General features: G+C 43.2%; 1 protein-coding gene across 2 annotated transcripts in view; it reads left to right on the top strand.

Moving 5' to 3' along the window:
* Nucleotides 1-20,000, top strand: part of LOC138959876 (uncharacterized) — a 25,964-nt gene that overhangs the window by 4,630 nt on the left and 1,334 nt on the right. Inside the window, exons 2-7 of one of the 2 annotated variants that reach the window (XM_070331530.1) lie at nucleotides 8,581-8,619; nucleotides 12,705-13,829; nucleotides 14,464-14,688; nucleotides 15,185-15,444; nucleotides 16,336-16,523; nucleotides 16,981-20,000. The exon at nucleotides 16,981-20,000 is cut by the window's right edge and continues 1,334 nt beyond it. In XM_070331530.1, the coding sequence (XP_070187631.1) occupies nucleotides 8,581-8,619; nucleotides 12,705-13,829; nucleotides 14,464-14,688; nucleotides 15,185-15,444; nucleotides 16,336-16,523; nucleotides 16,981-19,475 (4,332 nt within the window). In that variant the 3' untranslated portion in view covers nucleotides 19,476-20,000. Of the gene's footprint in view, nucleotides 1-8,580; nucleotides 8,620-11,428; nucleotides 12,120-12,704; nucleotides 13,830-14,463; nucleotides 14,689-15,184; nucleotides 15,445-16,335; nucleotides 16,524-16,980 lie in introns of those variants that run through there. The other variant, XM_070331531.1, reaches the window with a different exon arrangement.

Genomic DNA, 20,000 nt, shown 5'->3' with positions numbered 1-20,000 from the left:
CCACATTTGTATTATTTGGACAAGACGGCATAACAAACACTGATGAAGGTTTTGATTGTATTTTATTGCAGGCCACATTTTTTGTATACAAATGTACAATAAACAAAATAAAGCCAACATTGAACATTTTTCTAAAGGAACTGGCCTACACATACAAGATTGATAAACATATCCACTGTACAGAATTGAATTATGGAAAATTTAGGCTGAAGTGGGCTTCATATTTTACCCTTGTGGAACAGCATTTATTATAATTGCTTGTATATTGTATTGAATATGTTTTTATCCGTCATATCCACTCTATTATTATGTGACTTCTATGCATTGCATGACAACATGTAAAATTGCCTGAATAAAACATTTTGGAAGAAAAAAAAGAACATCCCATCTCTTTGACACATACCAACATTCACACTCTGCCAAGAAAGCATCCAGACTTTTGATTGTTGTAAGTATGCAAGCGGATCGGAGGGATGCCATAATCCTATGTAAAGGTCCCGCTATGACATGGTGAATCGAATCGTTTAAACGGGAAGGACTGGGCCTTTAATTGTCGCATGACAGCTAGCTTAAGTGTCTTCCTCTTATCGCTCGTCACCATGAAGTCGTCGAGCCATGCTATTGAAATGTTGTAAAGTATTTGCTGACTTCAGCACGTCTTGAAGTGTGAGAACGGAAAGCCTGTAACTGTCAACGCAAAGATTCTGTAGACCATCACGTTTTTGTTCTACAGGCCTAGAAAAAAAGTTTTAAAAAAGTAACGGTTAAGATATCCTGTTTAACAAAAAAATAGTCTATATGGACCACTTCGAAGCTGGGTTTGGGAGAGGGGAGGGAGAGATAGCAGACTCTCTGTTTTAGCTCACCGCGTGACACCGTTAGACGCGTGAAGATTTTCTAAATGGTCGCTAGGCTGAAAAGGTTGGTTGGTACTTAGGCTTCTTTGCTTTTGAAAGCGCTCCCTCAATTTACCTCGTTTATCATTATTTGCTTATCTACAGTTCGACCTTGCGATCTTTCAGTAGATTATTGTTTATGTAGACACGTTACTCGTAAAGAAATGAATGTTCATAATGTTAGGACTTGCCTACAGCAGAAAAAGCGCAGTGTTGAGCTTTTTATAATCTCATTCGTTACTGGGAATCCGATAATTTACTAACACAGACCATTTAAGGATGTTATTAAGACTGTATTTTACTTGTGTGCTGCTCAGACTTAATTAAAGCGTGACAAAGTTCGAATATTGTTAAGACATAACGTCAAATGCTCTTATGATCAAAGCGTTAAAATGTTTGAGTTTTGTTGTTGTTAATAGCGTTGACTCAATCAGACATTTTAGACGCCGTTAAATGACATTTTCCTGGACTTTGCATGCATTTATGAGAATGTGACAAATCAAAAAACTGTAAATAAATAAATAAATAAAGCTCTTACGCGTGAGATCAAGGTCGACAAAGTTAAAGCCAGCACACTTGCATCCATATTTTTTCCTTACGTAATTACGGGTATCGACAGCCAACAATCACATTGAACCATCTTGGACTTTGTTAAAGGAAGTAATTCAATGTTGAAGCCCTTACAATTTTAATGATTGATTAGTTAATAACGGATTATGATATTTAACATGTGAACTCAAGGATCACATTTGATAGTCTTGCACTTTGTAAAAGTAATTCAGCGTACGCTCCGAAAGTTATATAACTTGCTTATCAAAATACTCCTGACTGTCAAGAAAATAACTGTATCCCGACTCATGTAGGGGAAAGAACCGAACAACTGAAATAACATCAAGGCATAAGAACTTAAAACAACACCCCCTCTCCCCCCCCCCCCCCCCCCCGAAAACAAACAACAACAAAACAACGACATCAACAATAAAACAAGTTACGCGTTGTCTTTCATTCTTCACGTCGTAGTTCTTTTCGTTAGCCTGTTTGTTTGATCATTGATCAATTCATTCCTTTTTTAAAAATTATTTGTTGTGATTTGATTTTAGATTTTTGATTGCACCCTCTCTCTTTTCGGTATGGATTCGCGGAAAAACCTTTTGACTAAACGAAACAGTTTTCCCAATGTTGGCTTACAGTATTCGTTATGTTAACATGCGTTGTTATTTTCTTCCGCATCGCTCAAATAAAAAACGTAAAATAATGAGAATATTCTGGAAATCCACTATAGTTCGCGTGTCCGACAATAAGTAGTTTCCTTCCCTTTTACACACGCACACACGCCCACACACACACACACACACACACACACACACACACACACACACACACACACACACACACACATACACACACACACACATACACATACCCACACACACACACACACACACACACGAACACACTAACATTAAATAATTTACACATGTACGGAAAATATGGGTTTGATTAATGTGATGCTGTGTCTATTGTTTCTAAGTTTCCTTCCCTTTTATACACGCACACACGCCCACACACACACACACACACACACACACACACACACACACACACACACGCACGCACGCACGCACGCACGCACGCACGCACAGACAGACAGACAGACAGACAGACAGACAGACACACACACACACACACACACACACACACACACACACACACACACACACACACACACACACACACACGCCAAGATACACAGAATCCTTCCTTCTTGTAATTACAAAATTACAATCACAGATTAGGCAGGGTATTTCAGGTGATAAGAGGATCTTCACACTTTGACATTACAATAATATTATCAAGTCTTACGGCTTCCTGAGCAGAGTGAGAATTTTAATGAACTAATTTTGTTAGTGACATTCGTAGACTTACGAAAAGTAATTCACACTAGAAAGGTAATTAGCCTAGTATTCCCAGCATTACACACGAGTTGTGACTGTTGGAATCAGCAGACCGTGTGTTGTCATGTGTACGAGGAAAATATTGACATAAACCGTTGAGTGCATTAACTCATCTTGCTACACTTTTGTTGCAATAGCACTTCCATTTTCCCTTTGTTTGAAGGATTTTGCACTAATTTCATTCCCTAAAAGTCGAGTCAGACTCAATCGGAATTAAAAAAAAATTGTGTGGGTTAAATCTTTATTGGTAATGAGATCTCCATGATTACAACCTACAAACAGCGTCCGTTCAGGAAAAAGGTACTGGATGGGATAGGTTGGTGGACGTGCTTTAGCTCTTGTCCAATATTGTAATATTTTTTTTGTAATGTTTGTATGATATTTCCCACAAGGAAACTCTTTATATGTAAAATGTTGAATTGTAATGTCTAATGTAAAGCGCCATGAGACTGCCATTTGGCGGTGAACCGCGCTATAAAAGAATGTTTTATTATTATTATTATTATTGGCAGCACATGTATTGTTAGGCTAGAGCTGTGTATAGCTTGCACTCCAAACAACACCCCATGACACCCTGCCCTAATTTCGCACCAGAGTCACTTGCATGTGTCCGTGATCGTTTTGGTCAGCAAGAATGTGAGTGAGTGCTCATGTGATGTTTTGTTTTCTTTTATACTGTATATATTATTTTTTTTATAGAGTTTTAGGTGGGCATGCAACTTGTGTGGGTGTCCGTGTGTTAGTGAAAGGGTGACGAGGAAAAATATCACGTGCTTCAGTGTTGTCGTGCATATAGGGCTTTGCAAGGAAAGATTTGCAAAGAGGAATTGTATTTTTTTTTAAATTAAGACCTCATAAAGCTGTTGTTAAAAAACACAACTTCAATACAAAAATGTTAATGGTCCCCGCGACTAAAAACAAAATATTAAAGAAAGAATAAAAATGCCGTCAAAAAAATAAGTAAATAACAAAATGAATGACGAGATATATATGAAAAAGGAGTGAGCAGAGAAACCCAATGAAGAATAGGAACATAAAACTGCACTCCCCTCATTGTTGACGGTCATTCAGGAAGTATACTTCTACCTTTGTTACCTACATGTTGGGTGTTCTAAATCAGCCATTCAGATTTGCGACAGTTCAAGGACACACCAAACATGTATATGATGCATGCACAACAAAACCCTTCAGTTTTTGTCGTTACAAAATGCGGAGTTACGAATGCAATAGTGTGTGTGTGTGTGTGTGTGTGTGTGTGTGTGTGTGTGTGTGTGTGTGTGTGTGTGTGTGTGTGTGTGTGTGTGTGTGTGTGTCTGTGTCTGTGTCTGTCTGTGCGTACGCGCGCGTGCTTGCGTGTGAGTGTGTGTGTGTTTGTGTGTGTGTGTGTGTGTGTCTGTGTACGCGTGCGTGCGTGCGTACGTGTGTGTGAGTGAGTGTATCACGGTGTGTGTGCGTGTGTGTGTGTGTGTGTGTGTGTGTGTGTGTGTGTGTGTGTGTGTGTGTGTGTGTGTGTCTATGTGTTTGTATGTTTGTGTGTTTGTGTTAATGAGTGAGTGTGTTAGGATGCATGCATCCGTCCGTGCGTGTGTAGGTTTGTCGCTGTGCGTGTATGTGTGCTTAACCTAGTTTTCCGCATTTGACGTCATAATACGTAACCGAGCTGGCTTAGGCCCCTTGGCCTTGCGTTCACTTGCTCTCGAGAAAAAAAATCCCCTTTTCGTCCAGTGCATGAACACTCAACTGAAACCAAAAGGTACATTTCCCACTTTGATAATCAGAGGGTGGCTAGTAATAGATTCGAACTGTGGACTTGTTTCTTGAACGTGTCGATCAAAGAATGATATTTGAACGAACACTGATAGAAGTTAAAGAGTAGGAGAAGGGCTCCTAATATGGACCACTTTTTGTTTCATGCTGATAACTAGCTTGTTTTCTTGCGAAGAAGTTTCATTTTGTGTTTGGTAGTCCTTCTCTCTTAGGTTAACCGTTAGGCCTAATTAGAGTGAAATAGTTTTGATAGACATTCAGCAAAAATTAAATACAGAACAAATCACAAAGGGTCCATATTAGGAGCCTGGGCGCCTAATATGGACCAGTGAAGCGGCCTTCACGAATCACTGTAAAAAGCCCCCTATATATATTTAAAAATAACATGATACAACTTGGTGTACAAGTCAGCCTGATTAAAATATGCTCTAGATGTATCCCCGAGTACGCTAGTACAAGGGCTCAGCAGACTTTAATTGTGTGTCTGTGTGTCTGTCTGTCTGTCTTTCTCCACTTAACAGCTTATTGCTGGGAAACTACTGGGCGCAGTTCGTTCAAAAGGTGATATACTAACTTGATAATAGGTCCGATTGATCGTATTACAACTTCATAATGTTACCTGGGACCTAAATGCGAAATAAACCACAAAACCGACTTGGCCGTAGGAGGAGTTCACACCGGCAGGGCAACACGCAGCCATTGACCTGATAGAACAGCCGAACGCGTCACACAAAAATACGTCATGACAAAGTTACACGCAAAGCGAAAGAGACTTTGACGTCATTTACTTTTGTTCGGAATTTTCCGTCTGTTCCGAGCTTGTCAGTGAAGACCTGACGTGAGTAAGCTTACCCAAAACGTCTTTGTTCTCTATTCTCATTGCAGCTGTGAAATAATCAGTCTTGTGTCTCGGTCGTGTAGGTACAGAGTTTACTTCTGCAATCATTGTGTTCGTGTTGATGACGGCTTCATAAGTAGAGGTTACATGCCGAGTCTCAGTGATTATCAAAAATAATGGTCGAAGTTTGCGGATCACGAACAATGCGAGCTTTAGCGAGCTTTTTCATGACCGCGAACTGAGACCATTATTTTTGATAATCACTGAGACGAGGTGTGTAACCTCTTTATTCCTCCTTTCTTCAGTTATTCAAAGAAAAGAGGAGGTTTTTTGCGAAAGTTTGATCGAATCCTATTCACTCAACCAGTCAACCTGCGCAGGCGATCGATTAATGCGCGGTTGTATAGTTCCGTGCAAATCAGTTTTCCTATTTTGGACTAAAATCAAGTACACAGATATGCTGTTATTCTGCTGTGGCGGCAAAGGCAGATATTGTGTGTTCTGTATATGTTTTGGTATCGCTTAGGATAATGACTGTTCTTTCGTCAAATGGGACTAGCAGACGAACTTTTGCACCCGTGTTCCAACGTTAAAAACTGTATGAAGTTCAGTTTTCTGGGGAAAATAGTGTATGAAACCGCTTTATGTTGTTTAAATTGATAAGATGTGTGCATTTGGTTGCGTGTGATCTGTTTATTAAATGAAATATTGTTGAAAACTGACCGTCGGATTGCAGTCTGTTGTCGAAGAAACTGAGTGAAAAGAAGGGGAACTACTCTTGTCGCTAGACAAAGTATGAGCCTTGCGGGAAATTGCTTGTGATGAACGTTTGAGCACGGCAAATCTAGATTCAGAAATCAACCGAACTCATGGATTTTATATGAAGATTCATGTGTTCAGGCCTGTAGTTGTTAATTTAAATGCGGTATGTTTGTATTGTTTGCTCCAAAGATGTATACTTCGTACGTTAGAGCGTTCGGAACTTTTCAGTCGCAAAAAGTAGTACCGAAACAGAACAACTTCTCAACCCATTGCACTATCGAGGATTCAGGCTGTTGCTGGGTCGTTATTTGTTTGGTTGCTGGGTCATTATCGAAAAATAACTACCCCTACAAGTTTACAGAGGTAAAGAAGCAGAGGGGGGAATAAGACAAAATAATAAGCGAATCTATCGCGAGGAAGACGTTTATGTACAAATCACCGAACCCAACCCATTTTTTGTGTGCATTTTTCTGAAGAATAAACTGCATGTGGTTAATTTCATCCGTTTAATGCTTGTCGAAACATATCTGATCACAGATGAGGTCGCAGTTTGTAGGTTGAATCTATGAATCGGCCAGAGATAGATCTGCATTTCTGGTCAGAAACCAACATTCACACCACAGACATTCCAAACATTTATATTTATTGAGCGAGCCAGTCTGAAGAGTACTCGGGTCCAGCGCGAGCGTTTTTTTTTAATCTGTTTCGGGTTTATGAGAGCATTATTTGAAGCACACCAGGAAACTAAAGAAGCTTATCAAAAACAGAGTAAAAATAAGTGAAATTATCAACTTCCACGAAAAGAAGACTTTTTGCTGCATTTATTTTAAATCTCGAGGGCTAGTTATGGGTTATTTCCAGCAAGCTTCTTAATGAATTAATGAAAATAGCCTTTAGCTTTTATTTTCTTCGATTTGTTGAAGGTGGTCCATATTAGGGGACTAGCACATACTTTGAGATTTTGCTGTTATGTTTTGTTTGCAGTAGAAACTCGGGGTCAACACTGCTAAAATGTAACAAATACGGTCTTAGCTGTCATATATAATATAGCAATTTGTGTGTGATAAAAGCTTTGGCAGTGGACAGAAACGAGTCCGTTTTAGGCGGCAAATTTAGAGTGAACGCTGCCAAAAGTGAAAAAAGAGAAAAAGCCTAACGGTTTTGAGATTTGTGTTTCTGCAACTGTTTTGACATGTGCAAGTTATCCAGAGAGGGTGAATACAGCGAATACAACTTTTTTTGAGCGCTCTAGCGCCGTTAGTTTGTCAGAACAGAAGGTGGTCCATATTAGGAGCCGGCCCATATTAGGAGCCCTTCCCCTACCTCCCTTTTCGTGTAGAAAGACTGAAATTCAACGTCTAAGTTCATCTCAGCGCAGACTCGGAAATGTTTGTTAAATTAGTATGCTCAGTGACACCAGTGACAGTATGCAAAATAAATGCAGTTAGAGAAAAAGAAACAAGAAACACACACAATCTTTGCAGAATGCAGCCAGGCTGTGGATTTTTGGTATGTGTCCAGGTGGAAGAAGAATGCTCTTATCCCATGTAGAAGCCAGGACATATCTGTGGCGGTGAAAATTTTCATGTACACGGGAAGGACGGCATCTTTAAGTAAATGCAATTTCTTAAAGTCCTAACACAGAGGTAGGTGGCTAACACCAGGCTGTGAGTTGGTCCGACCCAAACGTCATTTTGAAGGATACTTTTGGCGGAATATCAGATACAAGAAGTGGGCTTAAGAACTCTTATCAGCTGACGGTTGTTGCATTGGTGTGTTCACCACTCGAGTTGAACTGATTCAGATTTGTGAGGTGCAAATGTGTGGCCACAATGAGACTTTTGACAAAGTTTGTGTGTGCCTTTGTATTTAATTTTTGTCTGTCTGTCTGTACAGTACCTGGCAGTTTCTCACCGTTGATATTTTCAAATCTTGTCTTCAAGCGTAAATGTAAGATATCTTTATTTTTATTTTTATATTAACATGCCCTGTCCAGAGCAGCACAGACTTCACCTTTGTCAGTATAATGTATCTGTGACATGTAGGCGTCACTGATGAATGATTGAGCACCTCTCGGAAACTAAACATTCTGCGAATGCTTGCAAGTACAGTCGAACCTGCCCTGGCGACCACCTTTCGAAAACGACCACCTGTCCACAGCGACCATCGAAAAGGATCCCTTACAAGTTCGTGTCTATCTAAAATCACCTTGCCACGGCGACCACCTGTCCACAACGACCACTTTTGATTGGTCCTTCAGATGTGCGTTGTTGACAGGTTCGATTGTACTTGTGTGCTGTTGTGAAAGGTTGTGTCAAGTGTGTGAGAAATGATATATAATTATTTTTTTCGTTTATTTCAGATGCCAGGAGAGCCAAACACAGCGCGAACTCTTATTCCCGTGAGTATAGCAAGTTGTAGTTTTGTAGAACTTCTTCTTCTTCGGCGTTCCAGGATTTTTGGCCTCAGGTCAGACTTCAAGTTTTGTAGCTTGAATAAAGCTGGTGGTCAGGATCAGGGAGTCTTTGGTGCCCCAGAGTTGCTCTTGCAGTGTGGCACCTTGGGGCCAGTGATCTGTTCTGGCTTCCTGGTGGAGCGGGCAGGTCTGCAGGATGTGCTCCGGGGTCTGTGGGCCTGTTTCGCACGGGCAGTTCGGTGTGTGCGACAGACCAAGGCGGTGCATGTGGGCACGCAGTCGGCAGTGTCCAGTCCGAAGGCGGAGGAGGATGGTCTTACATAATTATCACAACGGTGATCATTGTCAAAGTGTCCTATTGGTCTTTCTCTGCGTCGTCAACCAAAAGACCGCTTGTTTTCTCGACTGATTTACACTCCTCCTAATGTAAGGAATCATGTGTACCACAACAGGCCCGTCCAGACCGTTACCCGGGATAACATCATCCTTCCATGTGGACACATACAGTGGAACCCCCCTTTTAAGACCCCCCAATTTAAGACTCCTTCCTTTTTAAGACCTTGTTTTCTCAGACTTTCTGTTCATAGCCCTTGTAAAATTACCCCCCTTTTAAGACTCCCTCCTTTTTAAGACCGTATGATCTCAGATTTGTGGAGGTCTTAAAAGGGGGTTCCACTGTACCGGAAACCTATACAGCCTGGCTGCTTTCTGTGCACAGTGGACATTTGTTAATGAATTAATTTCGTTTGTGACGTAGTCATAATGACGTAATTTATTACCCGAGGGCGTGGTGGAAAAAGCAAAGTATTATTACTCTTTGTCTCACGTAAGTGTAGCCTATGCGATGCTAACTGTTGTCTGTCTGTGCGTGCGTGCGTGCGTGCGTGCGTGCGTATGTATGCATGTCTGTGGTAGAAACTTTAACATTTGACTGAACACCGAAATACTAATTTTACCTGGTTATTATTCAAGCAACAGCTTCAAAGTATTGAAGCAATGATCAACATTTCGTCGGCACGTATGTAGTTAAAGTGTGTATCCAAAGAAAACGGGTGGTGGTGGGTTTTGGGGGGTTAAAAACAGCTGACTGGTTTGTGTCGTGTGTGGTATGTAGACCAGGTCAGGGGTCAAGGTTAGGTCAGATCGCGTGAAGGATTGTGGTATAGATACAGTTATCACCGAGCTGCAGTTCGCCGATTCGGAGAAGACGATTTCACATTGTTCGGTTTCGTAGCTCCAGAAAAATAGATAAAGAAGATACCAAAGGAGATTTCCTACAGGTTAATCTGCACAGCGTGTTTCCAGTGTCTGCGCGAGGAAGCGCTGTCGAAAGCGCAGTGTCGATCTGGCCATCTGGCAGTCGTGTCCCCGTAAGTAGGCTACAGACAGACAGATCTAGATCTAGTGTCTCGCACTCTTGCACCGTGTCACCTATGCTTACTGTGTGTGTGTATGTGTGACGGAGTGATTGAGTTTGTGTTACTGTTTGTCGATTTATTACGTGAGCCTTGAAGGCTTCGCCTCTTGTTTTACATCCTCTTAACGCGAGCTAAAATTCGGTTTTTTTGGTTCATGCAAACAATACCGTATATAGCTCTTGTAATTGTCGACATTGTGTACCTTAGCTATGACGTACAGTGCACACAGACTCGGCAACTCTGATCAAACAGCAGTTGTGCAATGCGAGGAGACCGCGTGTTCAATGTGCGTCACTATCGCGGCATGTACCCAAAAAGATGAGATAACGCTTGCCAAAGTACGTGACCAGAATGAATGCACTTTTTTTTGGGGGGGGGGGGGGGGGGGGGGTCCGTTATTGTTAGTAACACTATCTTGTGCGGGAAGTCCCGATTGATTAATATAGTTGAAGTAAAGAATATAAGCTAGCAGCTAGTGTCAAGACCATGTCAAAAGCTGCTGTGGGCCACACACGGGTACAGCCTAGGTGACCAGAGGTAAGGCTAGAAAGGTGACATTAAAGGCCCACTGCGCCTGGTGCTAAGAGTTCGCCTAACCTTCTGAGATCTGGCCAACATTTTACATGGAATAAGACCATCCCTCCACTTGGTTACATACCAAAAATGAACAGCCTAGGTGTTCTCTGTGGAGTGATTAAAAAAAAAATATTTAAACACTTTTTTTTTCGTAAAAGGCACCGGTGCCTTTTGAACAGATTAAATTATCAAAAGATTCCAACTCACCACATCAAGCAGTCAGGCTGTGGAGTTTTAAGAAGTGTCACAGTGAAAGAATGAACTTTTTCCATGCAAAATTCTGGACAGGTCTATATATAGCGGTGAACAGGATCGCTTGCATAAGAAGGACTGCATGAACAACCTGGCGGAGACCTTACCATTCATTTTCTACTGCGGATATGTTGAAGTCATTGAGACGAACCTCGTTCTCGAAATTCTTCTGTCGCTTCCTCGAGATACATACAAAAGAAGTGACATTTTTTTTTTTTACGTAACGCCATTATTCGTTATTTGTTTGGCTTCTGACGTATAAGATTGTACTTTGAAAGAAAGGATAAAAAAGAGACGTCTTTTTGTGTGTGTGGTATACATAAACTCGATATCGTATATCTTTAACTGATTTCCCCCAAAGTCATGATTCATTCTTTGCGCTTTAAAAGCTTGAGTGAATTACGACTCCAAGCGTAGCGAGCGTAGCCTACGTGGTATTCACTATGCCATCATATTTACCCAGGACTTAAAAAACGACTTTTGAGGACAATCTATTCTGCAAATAACTATGCCATAGATTTTCTCCCCGAATGATCAATATGTCTCCATTGACGCACGTCCCGTTGACGTCAATAGCCAACTTGCACAATACCCCGCTTGAATAGCTCTCTGGTGCGAAAGATAAGGAAGGTTCACTTCCCTGCGGGCAAACGTTTTGCTCTCACAAGCGCTGGTGTTCTCTGGCTTGTGTTAAAATTTTAAAAACAACAAACTCGATCGCCTTTCCTTTGTGCACGGGCCATGCTTGGGTACTTTGAACGAACTTTAGGATTATTCTCGCGGCTATCATTACTGCAGCACACTGTTCACATTGAAAATTCACAATTTTCAAGGCGAAGTGTCCGTATTGAAACGCAACCTCTCACAGAGCTATCCGGACATGCCCGCATTTTGTGTCAGATCTCGCAAGGCCCACGCAAGTTAACGCAGATTTATCGTGCGATTTGGCGGCGCAGGCCGATAGGGCAAGTCGCCTATTCATGTTTCATATTTTTCCAAAGAGTTCACGCTGATAGTCAATATTTTGCCGCTGTAGAAGTGTACACTAAAGGGTGAATGTAAATGCACATAGCGAGCAAGCACACGCGGAAGAGAATAGCATACGAACTTGTATGCCCCTTGAGGTTTTCTGCGAATTTCTTCGTCCCGGTTGAAGCACAATTAAATTGTGGTACAAGCTAAGTAGGGCACACGGACCTCGTTACATGAACGCTGTGCCTTGAAGTGAGGTGTTAAGCGGTAAGTAACAGTGTACCAAGTTGAAGGATATCCTTCTTCCTATGTAATTCAACAGAGTTCCGTTCAGAAATTGTATCTGTATGGTGCCGATTGCGTACAATTTCCGATTTTGCGTACGTGAATTTCTATTCTTGACTTTGTGGTTATTCGGCAAATGACTGCAAATTCCGAAAGATCAGCCATTTTGCGAATATGACTCGACATATACATTCTTGAGGGGATTTGTCACTGTGCGATCTTCCGTTTGAAAACATGGCTGCTTGTAGCGGAAAGTTTGATTAAAAAAACTACGTAGTTTCCTATAATTGGTTTGGTTTCAGTGATACTTTGATCTGAGCGCTGCCTATCATTGGCTCTTTTCAACAGCAGCTGAAGTTTCGGTCCCTTCACCGATCAATCAAACCTAGATGACACGGATATGTTTCAATAGATCATCTGTGTGGTTCTGACTGAAAGTTTGAATCTGCATAAGAATGTTTTGAAAATGATGGTAAATCACAGAATTTTTTAATTTTTTAATTGTTTTTTATTGTTTAGCTTATGGAATTGATACCAGATTTTTTAACCGTTTTCTAACCCTTTCAGACAAAAATGACCAAGAAGACTTACGTTCCGGAGTCTCCGGTGTGTTGCACTGACCACATCCAGATGACCACAGAAGGGATGTCCAAACCGATGCGTCAATGGAATGTCCATGCTGCGGAATACTTCTTCCCTCATATCGGCAAGACAACCTACTGCGTCCCTCCTCATTACTTTAATCATCAGAACCAGCTTACCCCTGAACAGGCGGCGAAACGAAATTTGATTCCTCAACCTTTGACTTCTTCTGCCTGTTCCAATTTACTGTCGGTGTCGTCTGCGTCGACGTCGTCATTGTCCGCGCCATCGTTGTCGGCATCGTCGTCATCTCAGTCGTTGAGTACGATGGTTCCTACCGATAACAAAGCGGAGACAGGCGAGTCCGAGACCTGTGATACTTTCTTTGACAGAAACACGGTGCAAAACAACAGTGAAAAACAACAGCGGCCGGGATGTTTCCCCGACCAGGAGAGAGACGAGTCGGCTTCTGCAGATGCTTCAGGTGACCGCAGCCATGACGCTTTCACGAAGTTGGCCGCAAAAGCAGCAGCTTCCACGGTAAACACGACGCTGAACAAGAAACGAAAAGGTTCCGCAGCTAAATCTTCATCAAAAGAAGCTTCATCGGCACAGAACTTGAGCGGGCAGAACAACTTCCCTGATCCCGCAAAAGAAAAGGAAAAGCAGAAAGCTCCACCCTTACAATCTCTGAAGAGAAAACATTCCACAGAGCAACTCATGAACGGAGAATCAGTATCTTTTCCTAAAGACAAGGAGAATCCAGAAACCTTAACTTCCAAACCCGGCAAGAAAATCCAAAACACACAGCAACATGCCCAACCTGTCATGCTGACGTGTCCTTCTCAGGAGTCCATGATGAGACGGGACAAGGCGATGACGATTGTTCTCGACTCGCTTCAAACCCTCGGCAAAGAACTAGAAGAGGAAGACGAAGGAGGGAAAGGACTCTTCATCATCAGCGGCGTCAATTACGATAATTACCTGAATCGTATTCCGGCCCACGTAGTACGGGAATGTGAAGGGGGGTACCTGGGGGAGACGAGAACTACGAGGGGAGTTCTAGACAGCTTGGTTCTACACGAACATGTCGGATTGATGCTGATTCAGGTGTGTATTTGTTGTGTGAACAATATCGTATTGTTTATGGGTTTATATGTGAGTGCTTTAATTCTTAGCAATTGTATGCCCTTCAATGAGGGGGCAGGGGCCTGATCCAAGGTCTAGATGGGTGGAATAAAATGAGACATGAGGTGAGAACTTGACAGGGAACAACAATGCAGCCTACCGTACGTAAGGTCAATGCGGAACCAGTCCCTGGCACAACGTCAATGCGGATCATTGAATAAACAAGCGACTTCCAGGGCTTTCAAGGCAAAACAGGAAATGATGACAGTCGCGCGTTCCAAGAGACGTGTTCACATAGTTCTCAATGACTGTTGTCTTAATTTAGAGATTTAGTTCCGTTTCATTTGTCATTTTGTCATCGTAAAACGTGCCTAATTCGTCGATGAAGGTGTCCGATGACAAAATATAAACCGAAGTACCAATCAGCCACAGATGAGACGCTGTCAGTAGCCCTCTGGTCTAATTAATTTTGGTTATGGATTTTTCCAAGAACAAAGGTATACCCAACTAACCAACTTAACCAGCAGAAGTTCCAAGAATAAAGCGTAAAATAAGAGTAAAAAATCAAAGGCGGAAATAACCAAATTAACCAAGAATCTCCTTGCAATTACAACAGGTGAAGTCTGTGGGCGGCAACACGGCCGAGTGGCAGGCTAGTGACAGCGAGATGGTGACGGCCTTGAAGAGCGTCGTGCACAAGGTCAAGGTCAAAAGCGACAAGCTGCAGGAGGACCTCAGCAGAGAGCTGCTGAACCAGCGCGAAGGAGAGACGACTGCTGACTCCCTCAAACCATTCCACGTGCTGGCGCTGCCCTTCATCCCGCGACGACTGTATTACAAGGTTTGTTTGAGATTCTTCTTTGTGAATACCTTTTAAGACCAATTGTTTAGTGATAGTGATAGCACGTCAATGTTAATCTCTGGCGAAATATTTGTTTGTTTGTTTGCTTAACGCCCAGCCGACCACGAAGGGCCATATCAGGGCGGTGCTGCTTTGACATATAACGTGCGCCACACACAAGACAGAAGTCGCAGCACAGGCTTCATGTCTCACCCAGTCACATTATTCTGACACCGGACCAACCAGTCCTAGCACTAACCCCATATTGCCAGACGCCAGGCGGAGCAGCCACTAGATTGCCAATTATAAAGTCCTAGGTATGACCCGGCCAGGGTTCGAACCCACGACCTCCCGATCACGGGGCGGACGCCTTATCACTAGGCCAACCGTGCCGGTCTGGCGAAATAGATGTCCTTGGTTCGAAAAATGGAAAAGACAGAACCATCGACTTGGACTTCATATTGCACAAAAATCTTTAACCGTTGACTGTTTTCAGATGTTACAAGATGAACCACGCGTGAACGACTACTACGAACTGAAGGTGCTTTGCAAGGAGGATTTCGAGAACTCGGAAACCCTAGCAAAAACTGTGAGAACAAGCTTTGACTTCATTCCTTCGCCTGGGCCATCCAGAGTTCCCCGCCCCTCTGACCTGTCGCCAGTACCCAGGAGTTGTCTGCACGAGTGGTGGAAGAGGACCTTCGTGCACGCTGACCCTAGACTCTCTCAGACCAAGCTGAAAGAGATTGTTGGAAGGTATAAGCCAGTTGTGCTTGATATTCTTAAACCGGGTTTAACAACAAAGGTATATGAAAAATGTATAGAAGATGTATGACAAACATAATTATATGGTATAAACGATTTTGAAATATGCAATTATCAGTTTAAAAACCCCAACAAATTAACAGTTATTTTGCATTTTTGCATAGTAGATTTGATTGACATTGTATATATGATATTATTGTCAAAGGGGAAAATAGAAAAGCTTCAATCGTTGTCATCTTAAATAAAATAATGTACAACAAAAAACACACAAAAACACACACACATTGCGAATGTCAACATTATAAACAAGTCATGTGCTTTGACACATAATTAGTCACGCCTGCCTGTGCTTTATATCGTGTGAATTAGTTCAACCACTCTTCTTTTCGGCGTGGGAAACATTGTGTAATCGCAGAGAGAGAGAGAGAGAGAGAGAGAGAGAGAGAGAGAGAGAGAGAGAGAGAGAGAGAGAGAGAGAGAGAGAGAGAGAGAGAGAGAGAGAGAGAGAGAGAGAGAGAGGGAGAGGGAGAGGGAGAGGGAAAGAGAAAGAGAAAGAGAGAGAGAGAGAGAGAAAGTGAGAGAGAGAGAGAAAGAGAGAGAGAGAGTGGGAGAGAGTGGGAGAGAGTGAGACAAAGAAAGAGAGAGAGAAAGAGAGAGGGAGAGAGAAAGAGAGAGAGAGAGAGAGAGAGAGAAAGAGAGAGAGAGAGAGAGAGAGAGAGAAAGAGAGAGAGAGAGAGAGTTCATACGCAGACCTGAATTTTAATTGACAGTTTTTGTGGTTTTTTTTGCCTTTGCAATGATTTGTGCATGGATGCATAGAACATGCGAGTAAATTGACTTTAAATTGTTCCAAAAGGTTCATCGTGTTAATTGTGCTTGCAGGATCTGCGGGATTTTCTCCAGCTTCACGGTCCAGCCAGACACCAAGTGTCGCGCGGAGGTCCGAACCTTTGGCCATGCGGTCAGCGAGACGGCGGCACGCTACAGTTCCCCCTGGCTGACCATCCCACAGTACAACGTCCTGCAACGACAAGATCGCTTTGTGGTGCTTTCTGGACCTCCTGGCAGCGGTAAGTCCATAGTTTTTCTTATTTTAGATAGCTAAAGAGAGTGTTCTTTGGCTGACCATTCCACAATTTAACGTCCTGCAACGTCAAGATCGCTTCTTGGTTGCATCTGGACCTCCTGGCAGCGGCAATTCCATAGTTTTCTTGATTTATGTAAATAACAATGAATGTTCCCAAGTTGATCATCTCACAAGACATTACCCTGCTACGCAAAGACCGCTTTGTGGCGATGTCGGGACCTCCTGGCAGCAGTAAGTCGATCGTGTTCTTGATTTTGTGACTAAAAGCGAATGTTCCCTTGATGGCCATCTCACAGTACAATTTCAATTCAGCGATATGACCGTTTCTTGGTGCTTTCTGGTTGTACTTTTTTCGTGAAAGAGTGTTTTTTGTGTGGCTTTACCAGCAATAGGATGATCATTTTATGAAAAAGGAAATCATTTGAAATTCTCTGTTGCAGGCAAGTCTCTGCTTCTGACGCTGAAGGCTGTCAATTGGCTGGAGAAGGGAGGCGACCACCACGTGGCTTTGGTCAACCTGAGTCCCGTAGCATCGTCCACGCAGCCTCATGTCCGAGTCCTGCAGGAAGCTATCAAGGTGCGCAGAGCTTCGGACAGCAATGGCGGCACCCAAGGTCATCTGCTGAGAATCACCTTTCCACTGAACAAGATTTCTCTGGAGGACGTGCAACATGAAGTCTCCAAGAGCGCGGCAGCTCTGTTGAGGACTATTCGTGAAGCTAGAACGGGTGCCAGTGAAACAGGCAAGGCGACCAACAGCGAGGGAAAGCATGCGGTAAACAAGGGCTGTATTGTTGTTGGAGAGGAAAGCGGAGCCTCATGTACGTCCGAAAGTGCTACTAATACGGACGAGGTTGTACAAGAAGCAGACCAACTTCCAGCTACTCCCTCTGTTGGCAAGGTCGACGCTGGAGACAGTCAAGAGATGAACAACAGTGACACCCACCAACGTAATCTACAGGAGAGCACTTACAACCACAATGCAGCAGAAAAGGTTCTCTTCATACTGAACGAAGTCGACCCAAACGATGAGAAATCCGTTCGCTTGCTTCAAGCTGTACGCAAACACTCTCTCGCGAGCGGCGTCTGGTGGTCCACCTCCGAGCCACCGGGATCCCAAGAAGTGTGGTCACTGTACGAAGCGGAGAAGCTAGGTCACGTGACACGTCGTCCTCCCCACGTGCAGCACGTGCTGAATAAATTAGAGCGACGAGATGAGTGGAGGGATGCGTACGTTTCTAGCAGTGTTGAATCAGGTCTTCCGACTGAAGGTCCTCCTGTCATCTGTATAGAGCACGCTGAATTGCTTGTGAAAAAAGTCAAAAGAGATTGTAAGAGTCAGTCTGAGTCTGTGAAGGACACAATCCAAGCACAAACTGATTCCAACGCACACCAGTATGTGCGAAAAGCAAACCCGAAAGAAGATATTTCTGAAACCTTGATTTTTGAAGACGATGAAGAAGAAGAGGATGACAATGACGACGAAGAAGACATACCTGTCCATCGCAAAGAAGAAGAACCTATACCAACCTCTCGCATACAAAATGGCATCATTCAGACCACGCAGCTTCACGAACATGAACATTCAGGCAGTCATGGACATTCAGCTTTCTGGTGCGAGGCATGCGCAGAGGAAGTAGCTGACGTCATTTCCCGTCTCGTCACGGATTCGGCCAACCCAAAACTGTCACCCTTCTTTGTAGAGTCCACGAAGTTCCTGAAAGACCCGTCCAAGAACCGCTTCGGGACTGCCATAAAACCTCGCGACGTTCTCATTGTTACCAACTTTCCCGACGCGATGAATGAAGTTCGTCACAGAGCAACTGACAACCAGATTGAACACCTCATGCAGTCGACGCTGGTTCGTCGGATCCGTGAAGTGATTCCCCTGAAGATTCTCACCGAAGAATCGGGCAGAAAGATCGCTTTTCCCAAAAACTGCGCCGTGCTCACAGACGCTCGCAATGTTCGGGGTCTAGAAAGAAAGGTCGTCGTCTATGTCGAAGAGGAACAGTCTGGTCTCAAACCTACATACACCAACAGAAACGGGATTTTGGCTGAAAATGCGAAGAACAGGTACACAGGACATCACACTGGACGTGAAGAAAAGACACATGAAACAGAAATCACTGCTGAAAGGGACCAGAGCTGGAATGCAGAGCAGATGACGAACACAGGAGAAACGGGCAGTGTTCGCAGCATTTCCCCCTCAACATGGACGAACTGTTCCAACACTGCACTGCTGGAGGAAGGGAGTCAAGACAATTTGAGTTTGGCGGATTCGGGGTACTGCGGTGACTTCGAATGCGACATCGTCAACACCTCGTTCAGTTCCTGCGAAATGTCCGCATCCAGCAGCGACGAATCGACATCAGAAGATCAAATTCACGAACTGAGTATGGAGCCTGCGCTTCCTTCAGATTATGAATCGGGCCCGTTTTCTCTGACGACATTTTCTGAAGATTGTGAGAGAGACAGCCAGAACTACCAAACTGCGGATAACAACCACGAAACAATTGACAAGGGAGACAACCACAGAGCCCACAACCGTGGGCAGCTACAGGGTGCAGCAGTAACACGCAATACTCATAGCAAGTCCTGTGAAGAAGACGACGAATGTCTTTTAACACTCGCTGGAGAAGACCTAAAGAAAGCAGAAGAAGATCTACCAAGCTGGTTGCAAGACAAGAAAGAGGTCAACAAGCAAAGAGGATTGAACTCTCTGAAACAGCACGTACATCAAGAGCCACGGCCAGTTCATAACGGCAACAGCGTGGCAGCCTCTTGTGACGAAGAATACGAGAAGACAGAGTCAGCGAAGAGCAAGACACGCACACTTGATGACGTTTTGTCCAAACTGAGTGACGTCAACCAACGAGGTCTGTACGCCGCTGCTGCGTGCTGCTTGGCTCAGCTGGTGGTGGTGACGGCTTGAACAGTTACAACTATGTCTATAAATCATTGTTTAATCTTCAACACTCTGTTGGTTACGCCGTGAACGTTTGTGACGATTTCTATGCAACGTAAACAGTTTTCATGTGGAAGACGGCATGAACATTTTTGACGATCTCTAAGAAACGTACAACATGATCATCAACAACATTTTGATGATGACGACATGAACATTTACGATTGTCGAATCTTTGAAACGTACAACGGTTTCATCTACACAATTCTAATGTTAAGTGTATGAACTGTTGTGACAATCTCTATGAAGCGTAAACAGTTCTATCTGCAAAGCTCTGTCGATCATGGCATGAGCATTCCTGACGATCTCTATGAAACGCTTTTTCTTCTACGAGACTCTGATGATGACGGCATTAACAGTTACGGCGATATCTATGAAACTTACAAAGGTTTCGTCAACAAGACTCTGTTGATGACTAATGAACATAGTGGCGATCTCTATGAAACGCACACTAGGTTAATCCAAAGTGCAGAGACGGTGACAACGTGAACA

Source organism: Littorina saxatilis, linkage group LG2 (assembly GCF_037325665.1).
Source record: "Littorina saxatilis isolate snail1 linkage group LG2, US_GU_Lsax_2.0, whole genome shotgun sequence".
NCBI lineage: Eukaryota > Metazoa > Mollusca > Gastropoda > Littorinimorpha > Littorinidae > Littorina > Littorina saxatilis.
This window is presented reverse-complemented; position numbering and strand designations above follow the sequence as displayed.